Source organism: Macrobrachium rosenbergii, chromosome 18 (assembly GCF_040412425.1).
Source record: "Macrobrachium rosenbergii isolate ZJJX-2024 chromosome 18, ASM4041242v1, whole genome shotgun sequence".
Taxonomy (NCBI): domain Eukaryota; kingdom Metazoa; phylum Arthropoda; class Malacostraca; order Decapoda; family Palaemonidae; genus Macrobrachium; species Macrobrachium rosenbergii.
In genome coordinates this window covers 7,235,083-7,258,274 of record NC_089758.1, presented here as the reverse complement: position 1 = coordinate 7,258,274, position 23,192 = coordinate 7,235,083, and the positions used below count along the sequence as shown (strand labels likewise).

General features: G+C 36.3%; 1 protein-coding gene across 2 annotated transcripts in view; it reads left to right on the top strand.

The window, feature by feature from the left end:
* The window catches only part of LOC136848071 (C2 domain-containing protein 5), a 201,875-nt gene that overhangs the window by 126,144 nt on the left and 52,539 nt on the right, over positions 1–23,192 (top strand). For both annotated transcript variants that reach the window (XM_067120245.1, XM_067120244.1), the window contains exons 11-13: positions 605–831; positions 964–1,028; positions 6,678–6,814. In XM_067120245.1, the coding sequence (XP_066976346.1) occupies positions 605–831; positions 964–1,028; positions 6,678–6,814 (429 nt within the window). The remainder of the gene's footprint in view (positions 1–604; positions 832–963; positions 1,029–6,677; positions 6,815–23,192) is intronic.

Genomic DNA, 23,192 nt, shown 5'->3' with positions numbered 1-23,192 from the left:
GTTTAAATTTTAGGAAGATACCTGAGAAATGGGAAAAAAGGAAGCAAGCTTCCACAAGATAATTGGATTTGTAGAAGCTGACTGTCACTAATGCGGCTAGCACTCCGCCTACAAAACACCTCTCAGTTGCAAATAATGTACAGTACTTGGTTTCCTACTGTCTGTATGTTCATATGTACTGTTTTGCCATCATATATATATATATATATATATTGAATTTCTACCACACTGTATCAGTCCTTGGATGATGGCTTAGCAATAAACTGACACTGATCAAGATTTACAACTGTTTTTCATTCCTGCCCTATGGTGTTTGATATATAAAAATCATGTATCAAGTGTATTTATCATATGTATGTGTGTAGATGTGTCATATATTTATTTTAGTGAATTGTGAACCTGATGTGGGAACAGAATTGAATGAAAAAAAAAATTCTTGCACGGTGTTGCACTATTGAAGTGAATTGTGTACATGTTACTAAATGTGAATATATTAGGTATGCATAATAAGTGAATTTTTATTAACTAGTATACTGTGCCTTGATATTTAATTGACATGATACTTTTTAGCAATAATCTGATTAATATGAAAATATCATTTTAGGCTTGTATGAGTCGAAGCCATCCATGCATAGAAGATGGATTTTCAGGTGACAGTATTCCTGCCATGCAAATTGCCACGTCTCTTGGGTCCAATTCCGGTCCAATTCTTCCACAAAACCCAGCTACAACGACACAAACTGCTTCACCTCCTTGTACAATGTGCCATGTTCCTTATTCTGAGACTTCGTTGCCATTCCGTGTTAAGATTTCAAAGTGTGCTGTTTGTAGGTAATGTAATATACCTGTTTTTTATTTAATTTTTAGATTGTGTACATGGTAATTTTTCTTTATTTATGAAAATATTGTCATATCAGTGAATATGTACAGAATTTATACATATGCAACTATATACTATTTCAGAAAGGGAAAGGTGCCTGATGTGCTTTTTACAACCCTAGAACCACCTGCAGGAATACCAATTACAGGTATGTAGGTGACTGTAACCTTGTTGTGTTAAGGGTTTTGTCTCATTATTACAGAACTTTTATTTTTATTTATAATTAGCATTGCCATTCATGAAAGGTTGTCTGTATTTAAACCACATTCTTATTAGAAAATTCATTGTGTCTGTAAGTGAAACCATGACTACTGAATAGTAAAAAGAAAGATTTTAGAAGTAGCAGTTTTGAAGTACAGTAATGCCTCAAACTTATGCAAGGTTAGGTTCCAGAGCCCTCATGTTAGAGGAGTATTTGTGTAAGTTTGGTGCAGTCACTAAAAATGCTAATGAATGCTTATTTATAGAGTTTAAATACTAAATATGACCCAAATCTTGCTCCCAAAGCACAGCATTAAGCTAACTTTTAAATGAAATTAAAGTCAATTTCATTTAAAAGTTAGCTTAATACATTACCCTTAAAAAGAAATAAATAGTTGATGTAAAAGTAGAGTGCAGTATTGTAATGGGCATTTGCCACACACTAGCGCATTTACAGTATTCACGTACATATACTGTACTGTTACCCCTAATTCATGGGATGTCGTTTTCTTTTTCACTCACAGTAAAGTAAAAGACATTTCCCTTGTGATACAGAAGTCCTATAACGAAGGTACAATTCAATAAAATGAAAACATGTATGTAATGTACATTCAATCAGTTTGAAATTATGTAAAGACGTGTAGAGAAACTTATAGATTACTTCAAAAATTAAACATAAACACTTCTGCAAAGGTATCACATCTAAAAGTATGTAACTTTGCGAATGGGTATCACATCTTTTACAAAAGTAAACTTTACTGTAAATTGCCTTTGTATCATTTATGTGTAAAAATAAAAATAATATAAATTTTTCATACCAGTTTTATACTTAAATGCATGAAAACTTATAAATTACTTCAAAAATAAAACATAAATACTTCTGCAGGGGTATCAAATCTTCTAAAAGTATGTAATTTTGCAAATAGGTATCACATCTTGTACAAAATAAACTTTACTATAAATTACTTTTGTATAATTTATGTACAAAAATATAAATAGTAAAAATTTTTCATACCAATTTTACACTTAAATACATTAAAACTTTTACAGTAAATTACAGTACTTCAAAAATTAAACAAACAGTTTCTGCAGGGGTATGGCATCTTTGAAAACTGTGGTAACTTTACAAATGGGTATCACATCTTGTAAAAGTACACTAACTGTATGTGCTGTAATTACCTTTGTAACATATTTATGCATGCGCAAACATAAAAATAATACATTTTTGTCCCTATACGAATACAAATCCTCTTTCTTTGCATATGGATAACTTTCAGCAAAGCTGGAAAGTCTGGCTGTTCAACTTTTGCAAGGTGGTTATGGTAACAGTTTTGCTAGAGTCACACATTGGGGCTTCAAGACTGCAACTGTCATAATGGCTGGGTTTGGCAACCAATTGGCATTAGTCGCAGGCCTTGGGTCACAAAAAAAGATAAAGTCAGCTGATTAGACACCATGACATCATACGCAATGAACCATTTACTACAGCATTTTGAACATTGAGATGAGATTACAAATGTACGTAGTCGTACGCGCAAGTTGCCGATGATTTAGGCCACGCCCACATTTAACGGTTTTTGCAGGACGGCGACTTCCTTGAAGGCATGGTGACTCATGACGATTTAATTGCGATTTAGTTACGTCACATGCCAACAGATGCAATGGCACTGTCATGTTGTGAAAATGCCTTTTCGTACTTCAGAAAATCTTGTTGAAAATTTTGTAACTTTCGTATATAAAGTTAAAATTCAAAAATATTTATATTCTTACCAAATATATTTTCTTTTAAGTTGTATTCAGTTTCATGTTTATCTATATATTTGAAATTCTCAAAGTATATCAAGAATACTGAAAATCTTGAATGCAATATATGTTTTACTCAAAATAGAAAATGGCTTTTCACTTCTTATATACTTCAGATCATTCTAATAAATTGCATTTGATAGCAGTCAACTTACTGACTTATTCATATAAATGAAAATCATGTTTAAAAACTGTAAAATTCCTTAATAAAAGTAAAATTCAAAAATATTTATATTATTACAAAATATATTTTCTTTTATGTTGTATTTTGTGTCATATTCATATATATCTGAAGTTCTTACAGTATATCAAGAATACTAAAAATCTTGAATCCAAAATATATTTTAATCAGAATAGAAAATAAAGGCAGATGTGGGTAATTAATTCTCTCTCTCTCTCTCTCTCTCTCTCTCTCTCTCTCTCTCTCTCTCTCTCTCTCTCTCTCTCTCTCTCTCTCTCTCAGAGCCCCTTGGGATATATTTACTTATTACTAGTCTTCATGTGTTATTTACCTTTATGTGAAATATATCATACCCTCATTCATATCCAGTTTAGTATTATTGATTTGCACATTATTTTTTACAAGTTTTAAGTTTAATTTTTTCTTTATCTGAACTTATGAAAATATCAGCCTTCATTCATCTCAAGTTTAGTAATCTTGAAGATATTGGAGATGGTTTGTAGTTAAGGAAATTGTTACCCAAAAATTACTGTGTTCAACATTTCAAGAAAAAGTAGTTATACAAATAACTTATTGCTTTTAGGAAAATTTAGTACATACACAATGTTTAGATTGCTTTTAGGAAAATTTAGTACATACACAATATAAACATTTTACACAATTTATTATATTATAAAAATATACTATATACAATTTATAGTAGTAGAAGAATTTACAGTATCATATACAAAAGGTAAAAAAGAATTTACAGTGGCATTATTAGAGAACAGTTACAAGAACTTTTTTCCTTTTATTATTGTGTGAACAGCAATAAAAAGGAAAAAAGGGAACCAAAATACACTATTGCGCATCGCACTGCGAATGCTGTGGCGTTTCCAAGTACATGGTGTACGTCGCACTAGATGCTGCATGTTGACATTGCTAGTTATGTCTTTCGTAATCAAATGCTGACGCTGTTGCGTCAATCGAGATGTCATTACGGTACTATTGCGTCTTGCAGTGTGACATGGCAACTTATGACATTTGTCGTGACTCGACTGCGTAGGTGCTTATGCAGCTTTGCCCATCCAACATCACTGGCAGACGTTAAACTCGCTGGCATGGTGCCAAATCTTGTCAATTGATGCATCTTGCTCGTAATTGCATCGTAATGGCATCATAACGAGTAGATTATCGACCATTATGACATGTGCAGTCTTGAATTGCCAATTTGTGACTTTAACCAGCCAGTATGTATTCAATCTCTTACTTTTGGCCTCACTCTCAACAAGACATGCTTTTCTTCTCTGTCCTGTCTTTTTCCTCTTGTTATATATTTTCTGTTTGTAATTTGAAATATTGATTTGGATATATTGAAACAGTTATGTATTTTGATATATTAAGACATTTCAACATGTTTTATTTCTATGTCTTCAGTGATATATTTACTTACTCATACTGCGTAGTAGGCTTAGGTGTGGAGCTTTTCTCCCTTTTTATCATTGTTGTTGTTTCTCCAATGCCTTCATCTAGGTGTGTGTTTAATTATTTTCCTTTTTAGACAATGTTTTGATTCAAACTACACAATTTCTGGGAACATGGTAATATTTTAATCTCAGATTTTGTGTAGATCAAGACGTGACAGGTTCGTGTTACAGCCAAGGGTTTTGTGCGATAATTCATCTTACTTAAGATAGCAAGTTTCCTCCACTCCCTCAACACAAATGTTAATGGTGCAGGTCGTACAGTTGTGTTGGTCCCGACTACATGCTTAGGACCAGTCAGAATTTACCACCTTTTGTCTTTCCCTTCTTGAGGTGGGGGTTATGAGTCGTGCGACTCACTCCTTTCCCTAAGCTACAGATTTATTTCTTTTCCTTTCTCTCAGGATGGGAGGTTTATTCCCTTTCTGAGGGGGAAGGCATATTTTTTGTTTCTTTTCAGGCCCTACAGTTCAGAACTTATTTTGCTTCTGGACTTCCCTGTCTTCTTCCTGTGCTACATTTGTCACCCCTGCTGCTCACCTTGAAGTCGGATGGCTGCATGTTCTGCTCAGATCCTGGGAGCCCCTCTACATGCTCTTCACTCTCCCAGTTGCCACTTCATGTATTTGTGTACCTCATCCAACTCGTTAGGTCTGTGGTGGAAGCTTGGAACCAAGCCAGATCTGACAGCAGTGCGTTCCTTTCAGAGCCTGAGAACCTCATCTATGTGGTGACATCTTTGGGCTGTTCCCCTCCTGGGACGGTGGGGGCAACGCCATTTTGATCTTCTCCAGGCTCAGGTTGCGCAGTTTATGTCGTCATTCAGGGGTACCAATCTTGCCAGACTGCTTCTCTGATGTAGCCTTTGTCCACTTCTGTGGCTTCTTGTCTCCCCTCTGATGTTTTGTCAACCAATGCCCTTCACTTGGGTTGCCTTTGTGTCATATATATGAATTAAACTTATATTATCACACAATTTTATTAGAATATAATGTGTGCGGCTGTAGGGAGAAGGTGTTGGGGGTGGGACTGACCTCCTACCTTCCTCCTGTTTTCCATCCTCTTCCATAGGACAAAGGAAGAGTGAACAAGCCATCACGAGCTGGACTGGCGTGCATGCAGGTGATCTGCATGACTGAGTATCCTGCCTAAAATCCAGTTTTGTTTGGATTAATAGATGCATTTCTTACCTTCTCTAGCAAGGTGAGAGAAGAACTGACTATGGGCACGCCAGTTGGTTATTTTTAGCCACATAGTCTTCGACATGGTGGGTTCATCCGTACCTTTTGAATCAAGGGTTTTGATACTTTCCTTTTATTCAAGGTGCCCAGAATTCTGTCAATTGGACATCCCTTGTTCAATAGATCAGAGGTGTGGTATTCTTCCTTTGCTCTCTCATGACCAGAAGAGAATACCAGATGAGCCAAACTGCCAGTCAGTTCAGAGAATTACTTGGAATCCTCCCTCCAATAGTAAGTCTCCATATGTAAAGACCGATGGTTTGTATTTGTGTAGGGACAAATGACAAATTTTTTTTATTAATTTGTATTTTTCCTAACATACAAACCTGAGGTCTTTACACAAAAGGCCCACCTCTTACCACCCACCCTTCATTCTTTTACCTGAGCCAAAAGGTAAACTGAAGAGATTGAATGCATACCGGTTGGGTGGATGGTACTTCTGCCCTTACCATAGGGTTACTATAACTGCCTTGCAAAATTTTAATGGCCAGACTTTCCAGCTTCGCCGAAAGTTATCCATATGTAAAGACCTCAGGTTTGTATTTCAGGAAAAATACAAATTCATTAAAAATTTGTCATTTCATACAGATTTTACACATAAAAGTGTGAAAACTTTTAAATTACTTCAAAAATTAAACATAAACACTTCTGTAGGGTTTTTCGAGGATTTTGCAAATGTTGCGTGTCTGAATTTGTGCAACTTGAATTGTGAAAGTTCGAGGTATTACTGTCAATGGGTTGTTCTGACTTGTGTTGGTTTTTGTCTGTGCTTGAATATTTCTTCCATTATCATCATATTTATTTATTAAGATGTAGACATTACATAATTTAGAACTGCTGTATTCTCATACAAAAATAATTTCAGTGCTTGTACATAGGAACTTGGCATAATTTATTTTATTTAATAGGTAGAGGCTGTTTGATACAAGCTAGAGTTGCACGGACCAAGCGAGATTTAAGAGGAGAACTCAATGCAAAGGAAATCTCGGATTCTCTCCCATTCTTAGAATATGAGTTACATAAGCAGTTGATAAATAAAATGAGGGTGAGTAGATAACTGTACTGTAATTTGATTTTATTAGAATTACAGTAGTTTCACTGGTTTTGAGTTAATATGCATATCTGTAACATTTGAAGAGGTATCAATCCTCTAACTGAATGTAGTCCACTTGAATGTATTTGATACTTCCACAGTCTGCTCTCTGTATCCCTTTATCTGTGACTAATTACTTTCTGAAAACAGTGTTGTATAATAACATCAGAGTTATGTAACATATTTCTCTTTATTAATTCATGGAAAATTGATGTAATGTAGAACCAACTCCAACCATTTCATTGACGCTTTTTAAGTAAATGCACTTTTCAGTACCAGAAAATGAATATTTGTAATTAGATATTATAATTTTGAATTTGTTGCCGTTATGTTTTTGAAGGACCCTTTAGTGGGGTAGTGCTGTCAATACACCTCACATGATGCATTGTAGGCATTACTAAAGGGTCCTGGCAATGTCCCTTTGGCCCCTAGCTGCACCCATTTTTTAGCCTTTTATTGTACCTCAATTCCTGCTTCCTTTCTTCAATCTTGCTATCCAGATTCTTTTAACTATTACTTCTTAGTGAATCTGTGAGGTTTTCTCCAAGTTCCACATTTGGATCATTGCACTTTATCTTTTTTATTTTATAGAATTCTTTATTTTGCTATCCAACCACTTCAACTCCCTCTTCCCTCCCATTAAGGGAAAAACACCTCACAATGTGCATTTCTTGGCCAGAGAAGATGAATCAGACAGTGCTCACCCCATTCATGTCTGTAGCAGCATGAATTGTTTGTAACATCAGTTTAGTAAAGTCAGTATTCCTCACAATGTCTGCATTGTGACGCCTTTCATTAAAATGGTGAACTATAGCCATTTTCTCTTCTAAGAATACCTGCTTGCAAGACTTCTTTACAACATTAGAGACTGAGGAAATAGATCTTTTGGTTGACATTTTGCACAATGCAACAACACAGATTATTGTGGTATGGCAGTTTAAAACAAAGCCATCCTGCCTTCTGCTGTCAGCTGGTAGTGGATGCAGAGCATCATGGGAAGATTATTGTGGTATGGCAGTTTAAAACAAAGCCATCCTGCCTTCTGCTGTCAGCTGGTAGTGGATGCAGAGCATCATGGGAATTGCCACATGAATTTCAGTGCCAGATCTGCCAAGCTTTTAGTTTTTAGAAGCAGTTTTCATCAATTTTTTGCCATCATTTTCATTTTGAATGATGTTGTTTGGCAGTTTTTTGTGGTGAAGAAATTTCCTGTTAGTATGAAATGCTTTGAAACCATACTAAATTTGCAGTTATCAAAAATGCAGATGATGAGAGGTGGTTATACCAAGGTTTTGCTAATAGATTTTTCCTTTGGGTCATTCCAGACGTAGAAGTAATTCTTGTAACAAAATTATCTGAGATGCCCCTGCTTTTTGCATAACTTTTAGTTAACTTTAAAAATTAGACACTAAAAGCCCTCCTTACTATTAGCTTTTTAATACCTTAGTCTTACTCTTTGGGGGTGAGCCTTTTGACTAAGGGATTGTAGTACAGGCTTCTATTTTTATGAATGTAGTCACTAATTAGCTCAGTTTGACCTTATTCTAATGTGTTTACTGTACTGTTTGGTAGATGTTTCTTTCTTTTGTATCATATACGTTGGTCCTTATCCCCATTAGAATGCTCAGTAGCTTTTTGATAAGAGTACAGCCACCTGAGTTAGCTGGAACTCACAGACATCTTAGATTCTTGCCTCAGACAAGTATTAGATGGAAAAAGTGTATTTAATTCACATCATTGGAAAGGTTTATTTTTACTATTTGAATGATGAGAGACATAATTATTAGGATACAGAGTTTTGTAACAAATGCCTCTAAAGATATATACTGTACTTTGTTATATGGTATACACGACCAGTATGTATGGTAGTTCTTTACAGTGAACAACCTGGTAACAGAAGAGCTATCAATTGAAATTTATTAAATGTGTCAGTTTCCTACCAAAGTTTTGTTTATTAGCAGAACATGACTTCATATTCATATTTTTTTTTTCAAGTAGCCATGTGAGAAACACAGTATAAATCTACTTCTTAATGAAAAACTGATATGGAAACATAAATATCTCTTGTCTTTAGCACAAATATTTACAAATCTACATAAGTGTGAGTGGCTGATTCCAGAACAAACAGCAGGTGCAGCAACAGCTTTTTAGCATGGAAGCAATGAATTGCTTGGGAGGAAGCTGGAGACATGATGATGCATGTGTAATTCATGATCAAGAGCAGGAAGCAAGGAAATATTCCAGGAATGAGCTAAAGGATGAACAGAAGTTACTACATAAGCAAAGCCTGAAGGGATAGAGGAAGATGATGTGTGATTTGATTAAAGATAGTAGTCAGCAGGAGGATGTGTGAGCTAATAGGACACTTCATGGAGCAAGAAGCCATTTCTTTAAGATCTAGACAAATCTTATGGCAATGGTGTCAGGCTTGGGGGATGATGAAACCAACTCTGCAATCTGAGGATACTCATCAGCCTTGCAGGGGCTAGAGGAGGACCACTAGGCAGAGATATCTCATGCAGATCAGGCAAAGCTGGCCACACCAGGACAGAAGAACCATGAGGAACTGCAGCCAGGGAAGCATAGGGAGGCCTCTGAAGGTGAGGTAGGAACTGGAGGAGGTGCCGGTGCCGAAGGCAAAGAGGTTGATGTCATAGGAGTCGAGGTAGCCATAGGCACAAAAATGAAAATGGCATCCATGCTTCCAGGCAAGGTCAGAGGTAGTCTTAGTTGGGATGGGAACAAAAGCAGGGTACAGTGGTATGGGATACAAAGGCAGGTACATTGATGCTGAATGTTGTACTGCTTGAGGTATGGGGTCAGACAAATGTGGTGGAATGGTTGAATAAACTTGAGTTGATGGGTCTGGGGCTGTTAATGCTATACTGCTCAAAAGTTAAGTGTACCTTAGTTTTACCAGACCACTGAGCTGATTTACAGCTCTCCTAGGGCTGGCCCGAAGGATTAGACTTATTTTACGTGGCTAAGAACCAATTGGTTACTTAGCAACGGGACTTACAGCTTATTGTGGAATCTGAACCACATTATAGCAAGAAATGAATTTCTGTCACCAGAAATAAATAACTTCATCAGCCGGCCGGGGACTCGAACTCGGGCCTGGCGAGTGCCAGTCCACAGCTCTACCGACTCGCCCAACAAAGAGCTTATACTGCTCAAAATAATGTTATCAGACATATAAGTTGAAATGTCTCAAAACACGGAAAGTTGTAGGATTAGATGAGAGAATGATCAAATTAGCTAAAAAAATTATTTGTTTTCACTGCCAGTGAATGACCCAGGGATATTGGAGACAGTCAAGTACATGAGCCAACCCCAACCAATCACCAGGAGAAGAGGAAGAATGATGCTTTTACATTTGTTGTTGCCCAAGCTTATATCAGTGTTTAACTGACCAATTCCAGCAAAGTACTCAGGTGTGGTTGAGAGTACACACTTGGGCCCTACAAGAAGAGTGCTGCAAATGAATTTCTTTCTCGAAGGAGAACATGGAAATCATGCAGGACTTAACTATCCCTGCCAGTACAAGTATGTTGAGGCATAACGACAATGAGAATGAAAATGACAAATCAAAATATACACATTAAAAAACATACAATATCATACAATAAGATAGGAAGGAAGAGAGAATCAAAGGTAACCATTACTCTGACAGGCAAACACTACTGTGCAAACAACGAACTCTGATTAGAAACTAGAAATTATATAAACAGCAAAGCAGAAGCAGTTAATTAAACTCTGAAAACTATGATGATTCTGCATTTACATCTGTAAGTTAGAGAACTGCAACTGTAATCTAGACTACAGTATAGTATATGAGAAGTGAGGTACTTAACTGGAACCCATGGTCCGAAGCACATCGGAGCGGTGCCGCCAGTCAGTTAACACAGTTTCTTTATTCTTTATATGCAGGAATAGAATGTTTGAGTCTTTACGACCACAAATTGGACTTTAGTAAATGGGATATTTATATCTGAGAAATGGATTTTGTTATAAAGTTAAATTTTTTGTCTACTACTACTACTACTACTACTACTACTACTACTGATATGAGTTCCTGCCTCTTAATCTGGTAAATTTCTCACAGATCATGAATCACATGACACTAATAATAGGAGGAATATTTTTTAAAAGAATGTAGTTTTCAAAAAAATTACATTTTGATGTAGAGTACAGGTTGACCATCACTAATCCGGCAATCAGTAGTCTGGGACAATCAGTAATCTGGCACAAATTTCGGCTAGAGTAATTTCTAATGTTTCTGCAATAATTTTCAAATTTCCCGGGTCGCTGCGCTAACTCGCTCGCAGGCCACTCCGATTTGGTGGCGCAGTGTGCTGCATCAACAAACCAGTAGCCTAGCCTACATTATACTGAACTCTATTCACATATTAACAGTATTACACAAGCATTAACATAAACGAATGTGCATCTTTTTCATGGATCTTATAAAAAGTTATGGTTTACTACATGGTTTCCAATTGCGTATATTCTCATATTGCTTTTGTATTATAAATTGTGATCAATGTTTTGTTTTGGGAATCGATATCGCGGTGTTTATTTCGCCGCATTTAACTAAGCTGAAAACACTTTTCTTGCTTCTAGTTAGAGTAAATGAATATGGATACTTTATTTATATGGGACACGGATATTTTTCGTTGTACGAAGTGTTTTTAAGTCGAAATATAACTTAAATACGTCTCGTTGTGAAATTAATTTAGCTATTTTTTTTCGTTAATATATGACATTTGCAGGAATCGCGGCTGGCCGTTTTGGGGGCATGTTTGTTTTGTATAAAAAAAAAAATCAAGATTCCATTCGCTATTTTCTCTTGATTTCATCATAATACGAGCTTTACGTATTTATCTTTCATCGGCGTGAAAACAGTAGTAATTTGTATTCTTTCATGCCCAGTAGTTTTGATTAAAGTACATTCTCTCTAGTTTTATTTACGGTCGAGTTTCATCCATGTTGCCGATGCACGATAATTTATAGTCATTAGCAGCTTGAACATTGTTTTCTCAGCTTCAGCTACAACTTACAGCTTAAAGTTACTGTAGCAGTATATTCCCCTGCCGATCTTTTCTCCAAAGCGAATATGGGTATAGTGTAAAAAATATATTAGTCTTATTGTAGAGTACTTAACATCATTTGTAACATAACTACAGTAATTGTGTATTACCGTACGATGGTTGAAATACAAGCAAAACAGTTGTTATCCGATATGATTATTAGCAAGACAACAGTTTCCCGTTCGAGTTGTTTATTGCAATCGATTTACTGCAAGAGTATAACGTTACTAACAATTCGTTTATCATTCTCTTTTACTTTTTTAACTAGTAGATGGAATAAAGAAATGGAGGAAAAGAAGTTTTTCTATTGTAAGTTGGTCTCTCTTGCTGCTTGATTGTACCTGCTGCCTGGCGCAAAATCTAAAAATATTTCTTAAATATTTTCGTACCGGTATTATTTGCTAACCTCATCATAAGTCGAATTATCATTACTCGAGCACTACCTGTATTTGATAATTGTCTTTTCTTTATTAACCAACTTGTACTGGTTTATGGGATATTTTAATTCTAAGATGAGGTGCTTAGCTACTGTGTTTCGTGTATTCTAGCCTAATAAATGGCTAATCCGGCACCCTCGAGGTCCCAATGATGCTGGATTAGTGATGGTCAACCTGTACTGTACTAGTTATTATTATTATTATTATTATTATTATTATTATTATTATTTTTTTTTTTTTTTTTTTTTTTTTTTGTCTATCACAGTCATCCTATTTGACTGGGTGGTTTTTATAGTGTGGGGTTCTGGATATCATCCTGCCTCCTTAGGAGTCCATCACTTTTTTCACTCTGCACTGTTTCTAGTAGCACATTTTTCTGCATGAGTCCTGGAGCTATTTTGGCATCAAGTTTTTCCAGATTCCTTTTCAGGGATCTTGGGATCGTGCCTAGTGTTCCTATGATTATGGGTACAATTTCCACTGGCATATTCCATATCCTTCTTATTTCGATTTTCAGGTCTTCATACTTATAAATTTTTTTTCTTTCTTTCTCATTTACTGTTGTGTCCCATGGTATTGTGACATCCATATCCTTCTTATTTTGATTTTCAGGTCTTGATACTTATCAATTTTTCTCTTTCTTTCTGATCTACTCTGGTGTCCCATGGTATTGCGACATCAATGAGTGATACCGTCTCTTGATTTTTTAAATCAATGTCAGTCTGGTCTACTGGCACGTATCACCCTATCTGTTCTAATACCGTAGTCCCAGAGAATCTTTGCCTTATTGTTTTCTATCACTCCCTCAGGTTGGTGTTCGTACCACTTATTACTGCAAGCTAGCTGGTGTTTCTTGCATAGGCACCAGTGGAGGGCTTTTGCTACTGAATCATGCCTCTTTTTGTACTGGTTCTGTGCAAGCGCTGGACATTCGGTTGCTGTGTGGTTTCTGGTGTCGTGTTTCATATTGCTTTTCCTGCATATGGGTGAAATGTCATTTCCATCTATTGTTCTTTGGACATATCTAGTTCTTAGGGCCTGATCTTGTGCCACTGTTAGCATTCCTTCTGTTTCCTTCTTGAGTTCTCCCCTCTGTAGCCATTACCATGTTTCATCACTGGCCAGTTCTTTAGCCTGTCTCATGTACTGTCCATGCATTGGTTTGTTGTACCGTTCCCCTGTTCTGTTTTTCACTCCCCTGTCTCTGTATATTTCTGAGTCTTCATCTACTTTTATCAGTTGTTCTTCCCATGCACTCCTTAGCCACTCGTCTTCACTGGTTTTCAGATATTGCCCCAGTACTCTGCTCTTGATGTTGACACAGTCCTCTATGCTTAGTAGCCCTCTCCCCCCTTCCTTTTGTGTTATGTATAGCTTGTCTGTATTTGCTCTTGGGTGTAGTGCTTTGTGTATTGTCATGTGTTTTCTAGTTTTCTGGTGTATGCTGCGGAGTTCACCCGTTGTCTGCTCCACTACTACTGCGCTGTATCTAATTACTGGTACTGCCCATGTGTTTATGGCTTTCATCATGTTTCTGGAATTGAGTTTTGACTTGAGTATCGCCTTAAGTCTATGCATATATTCTTTCCTGATTGTGTCCCTCATCTCTTGGTGTTTTATATCCTCTCCTATTATTCCCAGGTATTTGTATCCTGTCTCATCTATGTGTTTGATTGTATTCCCATCTGGTAGCTTTATGCCTTCAGTCCTTGTTACTTTGCTTTTTTGTATGTTGACCAAGGTGCATTTTTCTATTCCAAACTCCATCCTGATGTCCCCAGATACAGTCCTTACAGTCTGGATTAGGATATCTATTTCCACCATACAGCTTGATGTCGTCCATGAACATCAGATGATTAATTCTGTTGCCTCCTTTGGTGTGTTGGTACCCAGCATCCGTCTTCTGCAGTACTCTTGTCATGGGAATCATGGCTACTACGAAGAGTAGTGGGGACAGTGAGTTGCCTTGAAAGATCCCTCTCCTGATGTTAACCTCTGCTAGTCTTATCCCAGAGCTTGTAAGTACTGTATTCCAGTTGCGCATTGTATTTTTAAGGAAGATGATAGTGTTTTCCTCTGCCCCACATATTTTCAAGCATTCTATTAGCCACGTGTGTGGTATCATGTTGAAGGCTTTCTTGTAGTCAGTCCATGCCATGCTTAGTTTGTTTCTCTTTCTCTTACTATTCTTCATTACCATTTTGTCTATTAGGAGCTGGTCTTTTGTGCCCCTACACTTCCTTCTGCGGCCTTTCTGTTGGTGGGGGATGGTGTCTGTATCCTCTAGGTAGTTGTATAGCCTTTCACTGATGATACTTGTTAGTAACTTCCACATTATTGGTAGGCAGGTAATAGGCCTGTAGTTACTTGCTATATTTCCCTTGTTCCTGTCTTTCTGTACTAAGGATGTTCTCCCTGTGGTCATCCATTTGGGCGGATGGTGGATTGTGATACAATGCTGGAGTTGTTCTGCTATTCGTTGGTGCAGGGCCTTGAAGTTTTTGAGCCAGTATCCATGGACTTCATCGGGACCTGGGGCTTTCCAGTTGGGCATTTTCTTTAGTCGGTGTCTGACTGTGTCTGTTGTGATCTCAGTGAATCTTGGGGAGAATAAAACATTATTATTATTATTATTATTATTATTATTATTATTATTATTATTATTACTATTATTATTATTATTGGAGAAGCAAATCCACAGTTATGTATATGTACAGTTGGACACAGGTTTCCCTGGTACACCTTCATGAGAGAGTTAAAAAAATGATATGGTAACAGTGTTTACTGAGGGGGATGGGGAGGACTCTTTCTCCGTTAGAGAGTTCCACCAATTAGCTCTGGAGTTTTTTAGTGGGAGGAGTCATTAGGTTTGGTTGAAGAAAGACACACACACACACACAAGGAATGAAAAAAAATCTGAGTAGGTTACATCGCTGTATAGAAGATTACTGTCACTTTTAATATAAGTTTATTAAGATTCCATTTAACTTTCGCCAAGGCGTTATTTTATCACCGTGTCTGTCATTATTTATGTCATATTCATTACACAATACTTAAAATTTATAGAAATTTAAAAATTATATTGGTATTGGTGAAAATCACTGAACAGGATATTTTAACCTTATAACATAAGCCAAGTTTACAGTATCAGTTGCAGTGCGTTTCCTACAGATACTATAATAGGCAGCTATAAAAGAAGTGCAGCAGCACTTGATTGAATATACCAAAAAACTCAGTGGAGGTGTTGAAAGTTTCTGACACCGTGGCTTCTCTCTCTCTCTCTCTCTCTCTCTCTCTCTCTCTCTCTCTCTCTCTCTCTCTCTCTCTCTCTCTCTCTCTCTCTCATATTAGCTAGCATAAGTGACATGATGTCTTCTAGAAATACCGCTGCACTAAGTATGCAGTTCTGATATGACATTAAGACCATCTAATCTTGACTAAACTAATATATATATATATATATATATATATATATATATATATATATATATATATATATATATATATATATATATATATATATATATATATATATATATATATATATATATATATATATATAATTTTTGGGCAGACGGTGGGGTTGGGGATTAAGTTACTGTTGTTAAAGCAGTCTTACAGGTTTTGGAATTATAAAACGTAATTCAAACTGAAAACCTTCTTTCTTTTGCTGTACCGATGACCTCAGTCTAGACGGCGGCTTTGCTACAACTGAAATTGGTGGGGATAAGGTGGGCCAGTTGAGACTCGATGAATGGACGAGAGTAGTAGATCAAGACGGAGTAACATATTGCTATTCCGTCTTGAGGTAGATTATGATAGTTTATAGAATGTATGGCTGACGAAAAGTTCCACCTAAAATATTTTCTTGTTTATCTTTAATGCCTGTGTGTTTTTATAGCATTTCTCCTAGTACTAGTATAGTAGTGTAGATTTACTGAATACAACAACATTTAAAAGAAGAAAGATGGATTAAACTTACTCTTTCTTGTAAATATATAGAAGGAAAAGGAGAGAGAGAGTAGACGTTACTGATGAGTCAAAATGAAACACAACTAGGGAAAGAGAAAATTCCACAACGAACAATGGAAAGTGAAGAAGGACTGCCAAAATTTGGTGCAAACTTTTAACCATTACCATATGGTAAAGTTAATTCGTTTGCCAATGATGACAATTATTTACATTCAGAGGTTTCATGTATTCATGGTTGGGTTTGTATTCCTCTTGAATATACTGTAGGGGTTATTCCTCACACGCCGTTCATTAAAATAATTATTACATGATATGAGTAAACACATCATCTTCTACTTGGCTTATATTTTTTAATATATTGATTATGATACAAGTTTTAATGTCATACGGACAGAAATTCCTTTCGCTCTTATCATCATTCGTGTGAGGATAAGAGAGAGACGCCTCTATTGTTAAACAACCCCTTCAGTCATTTACCTGTCCTTTGTAGAAAGGGCTATTTGGAGAAATGTAGATTGATGATATTATCTTGAGGATTTCTTTTTAGAGAATGTATAAGGAAATCAGGATAGCGAAATTCCTTTAGACTTTTAACTCCATTTAGGTATCAAATTCACCTTTCTAATAAATAAATTACAATAATCATGACCTGGAGCTAAACCATATGCATACGTTTGTTTGTAGTTTTTACATTGCTTGGATCGGTGCCAAATCATATTTACATGGAAGTTCAGAGGACGCCATGGGGTAATCCAAATATCGCACGTAATTTTTACACTTATTTTTAATATTAGTAGAAGTTCAGCCACCTTCCTTCTAGATCACCTCTTGCAATCTGTTTAGCATAGAAGATTCATGGTTTCTGACTATCTACGGTCAGTTGTGGAGGAGCTCCCATTGTGTTCGCCAGTGGTCCATAAGTTGATCTGGTCTCCTCTCTCAGGCTCCCAACAATTTACCAAATTAGCCCAAATATTCTCTATGGGGTTCATGACTGCACCCTTACTTGGCCAGTCAAGCAATTGCAGATGCTCTCGACCTTGAAACTATTCCTGGACTATTCTGGCGGCATGGATGGGGCAGCGGTCGTGAATGAAAATGACAGGAGCGGATGGGAAGGAATAATTCGCTGTTGAAGTGAAGGGAGGAAGAAATCCTGACGAATTTCAGTGTATTTTTCACCAGTGAACCTCCCTTCAATCCTGGTGATATCACCCAATGTGAGAAGATCCAGCCCCACATGTTGACGTGACATGCCCACTCCTGGTCACCTCATAAATGTTTCTTTGGTGGTATCTGAAGGGAAAAATTTAATTTTTAAAAATTACGCTTTGCTTTTCATAATTGAGAAAATAATGATATATCGTTTGGGAAATAAAATACCAAGTAACAAACCTTGCAATAAGTTAAGAATGTGTATTCATCTACAAGGATTAATACCAATAATAGCATCAAATTTCATATGCAATGGTCCGTTATATGGTATTCTTTAATTCAGTAAACACTGTACTCTTATATTACTAGTTTGCCTACGTGATTATTCTTAACATTAATAATGCATTTATTAATGCCTGAAAGCTGGCAATAGTAGAACTAGTGGGGGTTTTCCATGAACAATTTTTATTTTCACACTTCTCGTGGCAATATAATTCCATTAACAGAAAATACATGGTTATTGACAAAATGATTATCTTTTGATTATAATATTGCCCTTGCTTATAATTAGTATGATTTGACTGCTATTAATGATTATACAACACTTTCTATTATTCGGTCTGCAGTTATGTATTCTGCGGCTACTATATTACTAGTGAAAGACCTTTCGTCAGTGAATACAACTCGAGACCAGAATTCCATATTATAGCATTCAACCCCACAATCCATTTAGATTATAATAAAAGGCTCATATCTTTAAAAACACCTTCCCACCTGCAAAATATTCATACAGGCTGCTCTGATGAGCAAAAGCCCGTGCTGGTATAAAGCCAGATCAATCTCAAACAGCAACAGCATCATCCACCACAAACTGTTGAATAAAGGCAAGCCTATCAGCACGATGCCGCTTGGTGAAAAATTCCTTCTTGGCATGAATTCTACGAGGAATTCCTGCCTCACGCAGACGTCTTGCGCCGTCATAGCCGAAATATTCAATGCCAGGCGTTCACGAATAGCAGTAGTATTGGTAAAAGGATCTTCTGCTGCTGCTCATCGAAAGTCGTCGTTATTGTGACAGGTGGTCGTTCGTGGTGGAGGTCTTGAACTAAAATACGTAATTAACATGCAGATAACTAGATAATTAAGATCATTTATAGCCTGCCTACTTATGGCGGGAAAGCTATTTGGTATTCGGGAAGTAAAAAGAAAGAATAACAAATAAAAGAGCTCAACAGGACCAAGGCAACTTTAATTTATGTTTCATAATTTCACAGGTTTATAAGGTTTATAGTTAGAAAAAATATGCTTACCAAAGTCAGTCAATTTCCCAGTCTCAGCGTTGCTGGAGAGACGTAAAGACGCTGTGCAACTGCGTGTAATGAAAAGCCAACTTTCTTAGAGTGACGATGTGCGCTCGGAGAGCTAAATTATATTTTGCTGTTGTCTATTCATTTGGAGACTATAACGAATACTACTAGTTAATACAGCACCTAAGTCTAGCCATGATTGGGTGACTGAAACTTGTTAGTGTGTAATGGGGGTGCTGTGGCAGTAATATCATTATAACTGAACAAAGAGATATATTAAATCACATGAATACTGATTGATTGATTGGCTGTTATCTGACATTGCAACATCTGAGGCCGTTACTGTCATTGATAACGTTTAAAATTCTGTATGTCTTCATAATGATATATTGTTAATTGTCTGTTTGAGACACTGTTTACTACAGGTGGTGCTGTTCCTCTCTTAACGTGAATTTCACCAATCAGCTCTCGAGCTGTTTTAGTGAATAAGAGGTTGGAAGAGGCAAACTTGATGGTATTGTAAGTATTAATCCTCATAGATGAATAAACATTAATTTATTGCAAGGGATGTTACTTAGCATTATATTTCCCAAACAATATATCATTATTTTCCTGTTACGGAAAGCAACGCGTAAATTGTTAAAAATTCAGATTTTTTCCTTCAGATACCACCGAGAAAACGTTTCTGAGGTGGCGGAAGTGGCACGTAACTGTGAACGTTTGAGGCTGGATTTCCTTACATGGTATATGTGATATCACCAGGACTGAAGGGAGTTTCACTAGTGAAAATACATTGAAATTCTTCAGGATTTCTTCCTCCTTCACTTCACCAGCTGAATTATCCTTTCCCACCTAGTTCTGTCATTATCATTCACGACCACTGCCCCATCCATACGCCATAATAGTCCACGAATGGTTTGAAGTCGAGAGGACCTGAATTGCTTGACTGGCCAAAGAAGGGTGCAGACATGAACCCCACCCATAGATCCCGAGAAAGGTAAAGACGATTTATTGAAGACTGAACAATTCACAGGTGGCCCGAGAGAAGTAGTGGAAGTGCAGTGGAAAACACTGAATTTCTAATCAGTTTTTCTCCCATGTATACAGAAACAATTTTTACATTTTTTTTCCCATTATTTTTATGTTCATCCATTTCGTATGAAGTAGCCAGTCGCATATATTTTATATAATATAAGCAGGTTAGGGGTAATTACATTTGCTTTATGTCTATTACAATTAGGATCGTAATTACCTGACCTGTTATCAAATTACAATTATAACTTCACTTACAAGATGGGGAACAATATCAAATACAATCACTAGTATAATTTCACAATTTTCATATTTAAAAATTGTAATCACAGCTATAAATACTTATATAAAGTTTATTACTCAATTACATTTTGCACACATATTTCCTTAAAAAATGCAAATACAGATAATTGCAAAGAAGACTTTATACTTGAGTTTGGTCTCCTAATACAAGCAATGTCTGCAACAATTGTAAGTCGTAAATTATAATACCTTAACTACAAATATAACACAAACCTTTCTAAAATATTTTAGACCTCCTCCAAAAATTATCGTTAACATCCTATAGTTTGCCTAAGTAAACTGTTAGTATGTTTGTGTTGAAAATTATTATGCTTATAAGAAAATAAAACTGAAATACAAAACTCAAATATTGAAAAAAATGTTCTATAAAACATTTTGCACAAAAACAAAATAAATGGTGTTCGTCTTCATTTCTGGCTAATCGAGTTTTGCCTCTTCGTGATAGGGACAAGTGTCTATTCTTTATAATTAGTGATTCATGATACTCTTATAAATTACGGCACTGGGTGTAGTACATTATAGCAAAATCTCGTGCTGATATCTGAATCTTAGTTACAGAAAATAGGTTATAGAATTCGCTGAACACTGTTACTGAGCACATTTTATGAAGCAGTGCTCAGCAAGTGTTCAGTTCTCAATGTAAGGTTATTAACAGGAACAGTAATTACATGAGCATATTAAATTTAACAGTAGTATCTTTATTTCATACCATAGTGATTATGTTCCCTGTTGGCTAATCCTACAATCAAGGAACGATATAAAGATATATGAAGCAAGGTATTGTCATACTCGACTCGAAACAGAGTCTGAATCCCAACGAAGGTGAGGTCGTCAGCAGGATTTTTAAATGGGTCAGACTTCATAACCACTCGTAATAAATCGAAGGGACGCAAATCTGGACCTACGAGGACGGATTGTCACTTTACGCAACAATGGCCTCTCGATACGAGCCATTGGACGTTATGTTGGTGTGTCCCCCACCACAGTACAGTTGTGGATAAGAAGGTGGGAGGAGAGTGGCAACTTGAACGACTTGCGTAAGTTGTTAAGCAAAGCGTAAATTTTTTAAAAAATAAATTTTTCTCCTTCAGATACTACCAAAGAAACATTTATGAGGTGACCAGGAGTGGGCATGTCACGTCAACATGTGGGGCTGGATCTTCTCACATTGGGTGATATCACCAGGATTGAAGGGAGGTTCACTGGTGAAAAATACACTGAAATTCGTCAGGATTTCTTCCTCCCTTCACTTCAACACGGAATTATTCCTTCCCATCCGCTCCTGTCATTTTCATTCACGATCTTGCCCCATCCATACCGCCAGAATAGTCCAGGAATAGTTTCAAGGTCGAGAGCATCTGCAATTGCTTGACTGGCCAAGTAAGGGTGCAGTCATGAACCCCATAGAGAATATTTGGGCTAATTTGGTAAATTGTTGGGAGCCTGAGAGAGAGGAGACCAGATCAACTTATGGACCACTGGCGAACACAATGGGAGCTCCTCCACAACTGACCGTAGATAGTCAGAAACCATGAATCTTCTATGCTAAACAGATTGCAAGAGGTGATCTAGAAGGAAGGTGGCTGAACTTCTCACTAATATTAAAAATAAGTGTAAAAATTGCGTGGCGTATATTTGGATTACCCCATGGCGTCCTCTGAACTTCCATGTAATATGATTTGGCACCGATCCAAGCAATGTAAAAACTACAAACAAACGTATGCATATGGTTTAGCTCCAGGTCATGATTATTGTAATTTATTTATTAGAAAGGTGAATTTGATACCTAAATGGAGTTAAAAGTCTAAAGGGAATTTCGCTATCCTGATTTCCTTATACATTCTCTAAAAAGAAATCCTCAAGATAATATCATCAATCTACATTTCTCCAAATAGCCCTTTCTACAAAGGACAGGTAAATGACTGAAGGGGTTGTTTAACAATAGAGGCGTCTCTCTCTTATCCTCACACGAATGATGATAAGAGCGAAAGGAATTTCTGTCCGTATGACATTAAAACTTGTATCATAATCAATATATTAAAAAATATAAGCCAAGTAGAAGATGATGTGTTTACTCATATCATGTAATAATTATTTTAATGAAGGCGTGTAGGAATAACCCTACAGTATATTCAAGAGGAATACAAACCCAACCATGAATAATACATGAAACCTCTGAATGTAAATAATTGTCATCATTGGCAAACGAATTAACTTTACCATATGGTAATGGTTAAAAGTTTGCACCAAATTTGGCAGTCCTTCTTCACTTTCCATTGTTTTTGTTGTGGAATTTTTCTTTCCCTAGTTGTGTTTCATTTTGACTCATCAGTAACGTCTACTCTCTCTCTCCTTTTCCTTCTATATATTTACAAGAAAGAGTAAGTTTAATCCATCTTTCTTCTTTTAAATGTTGTTGTATTCAGTAAATCTACACTACTATACTAGTACTAGGAGAAATGCTATAAAAACACACAGGCATTAAAGATAAACAAGAAAATATTTTAGGTGGAACTTTTCGTCAGCCATACATTCTATAAACTATCATAAATCTACCTCAAGACGGAATAGCAATATGTTACTCCGCCTTGATCTACTACTCTCATCCATTCATCGGAGTCTCAACTGGCCCACCTTATCCCCACCAATTTCAGTTGTAGCAAAGCCGTCTAGACTGAGGTCATCGGTACAGCAAAAGAAAGAAGGTTTTCAGTTTGAATTACGTTTTATAATTCCAAAACCTGTAAGACTGCTTAACAACAGTAACTTAATCCCCCAACCCCACTGTCTGCCCAAAAATTATATATATATATATATATATATATATATATATATATATATATATATATATATATATATATATATATATATATATATATATATATATATATATATATATATTAGTTTAGTCAAGATTAGATGGTCTTAATGTCATATCAGAACTGCATACTTAGTGCAGATTGGTATTTCTAGAAGACATCATGTCACTTTTCGTTAGCTAATATGAGAGAGAGAGACAGAGAGAGAGAGAGAG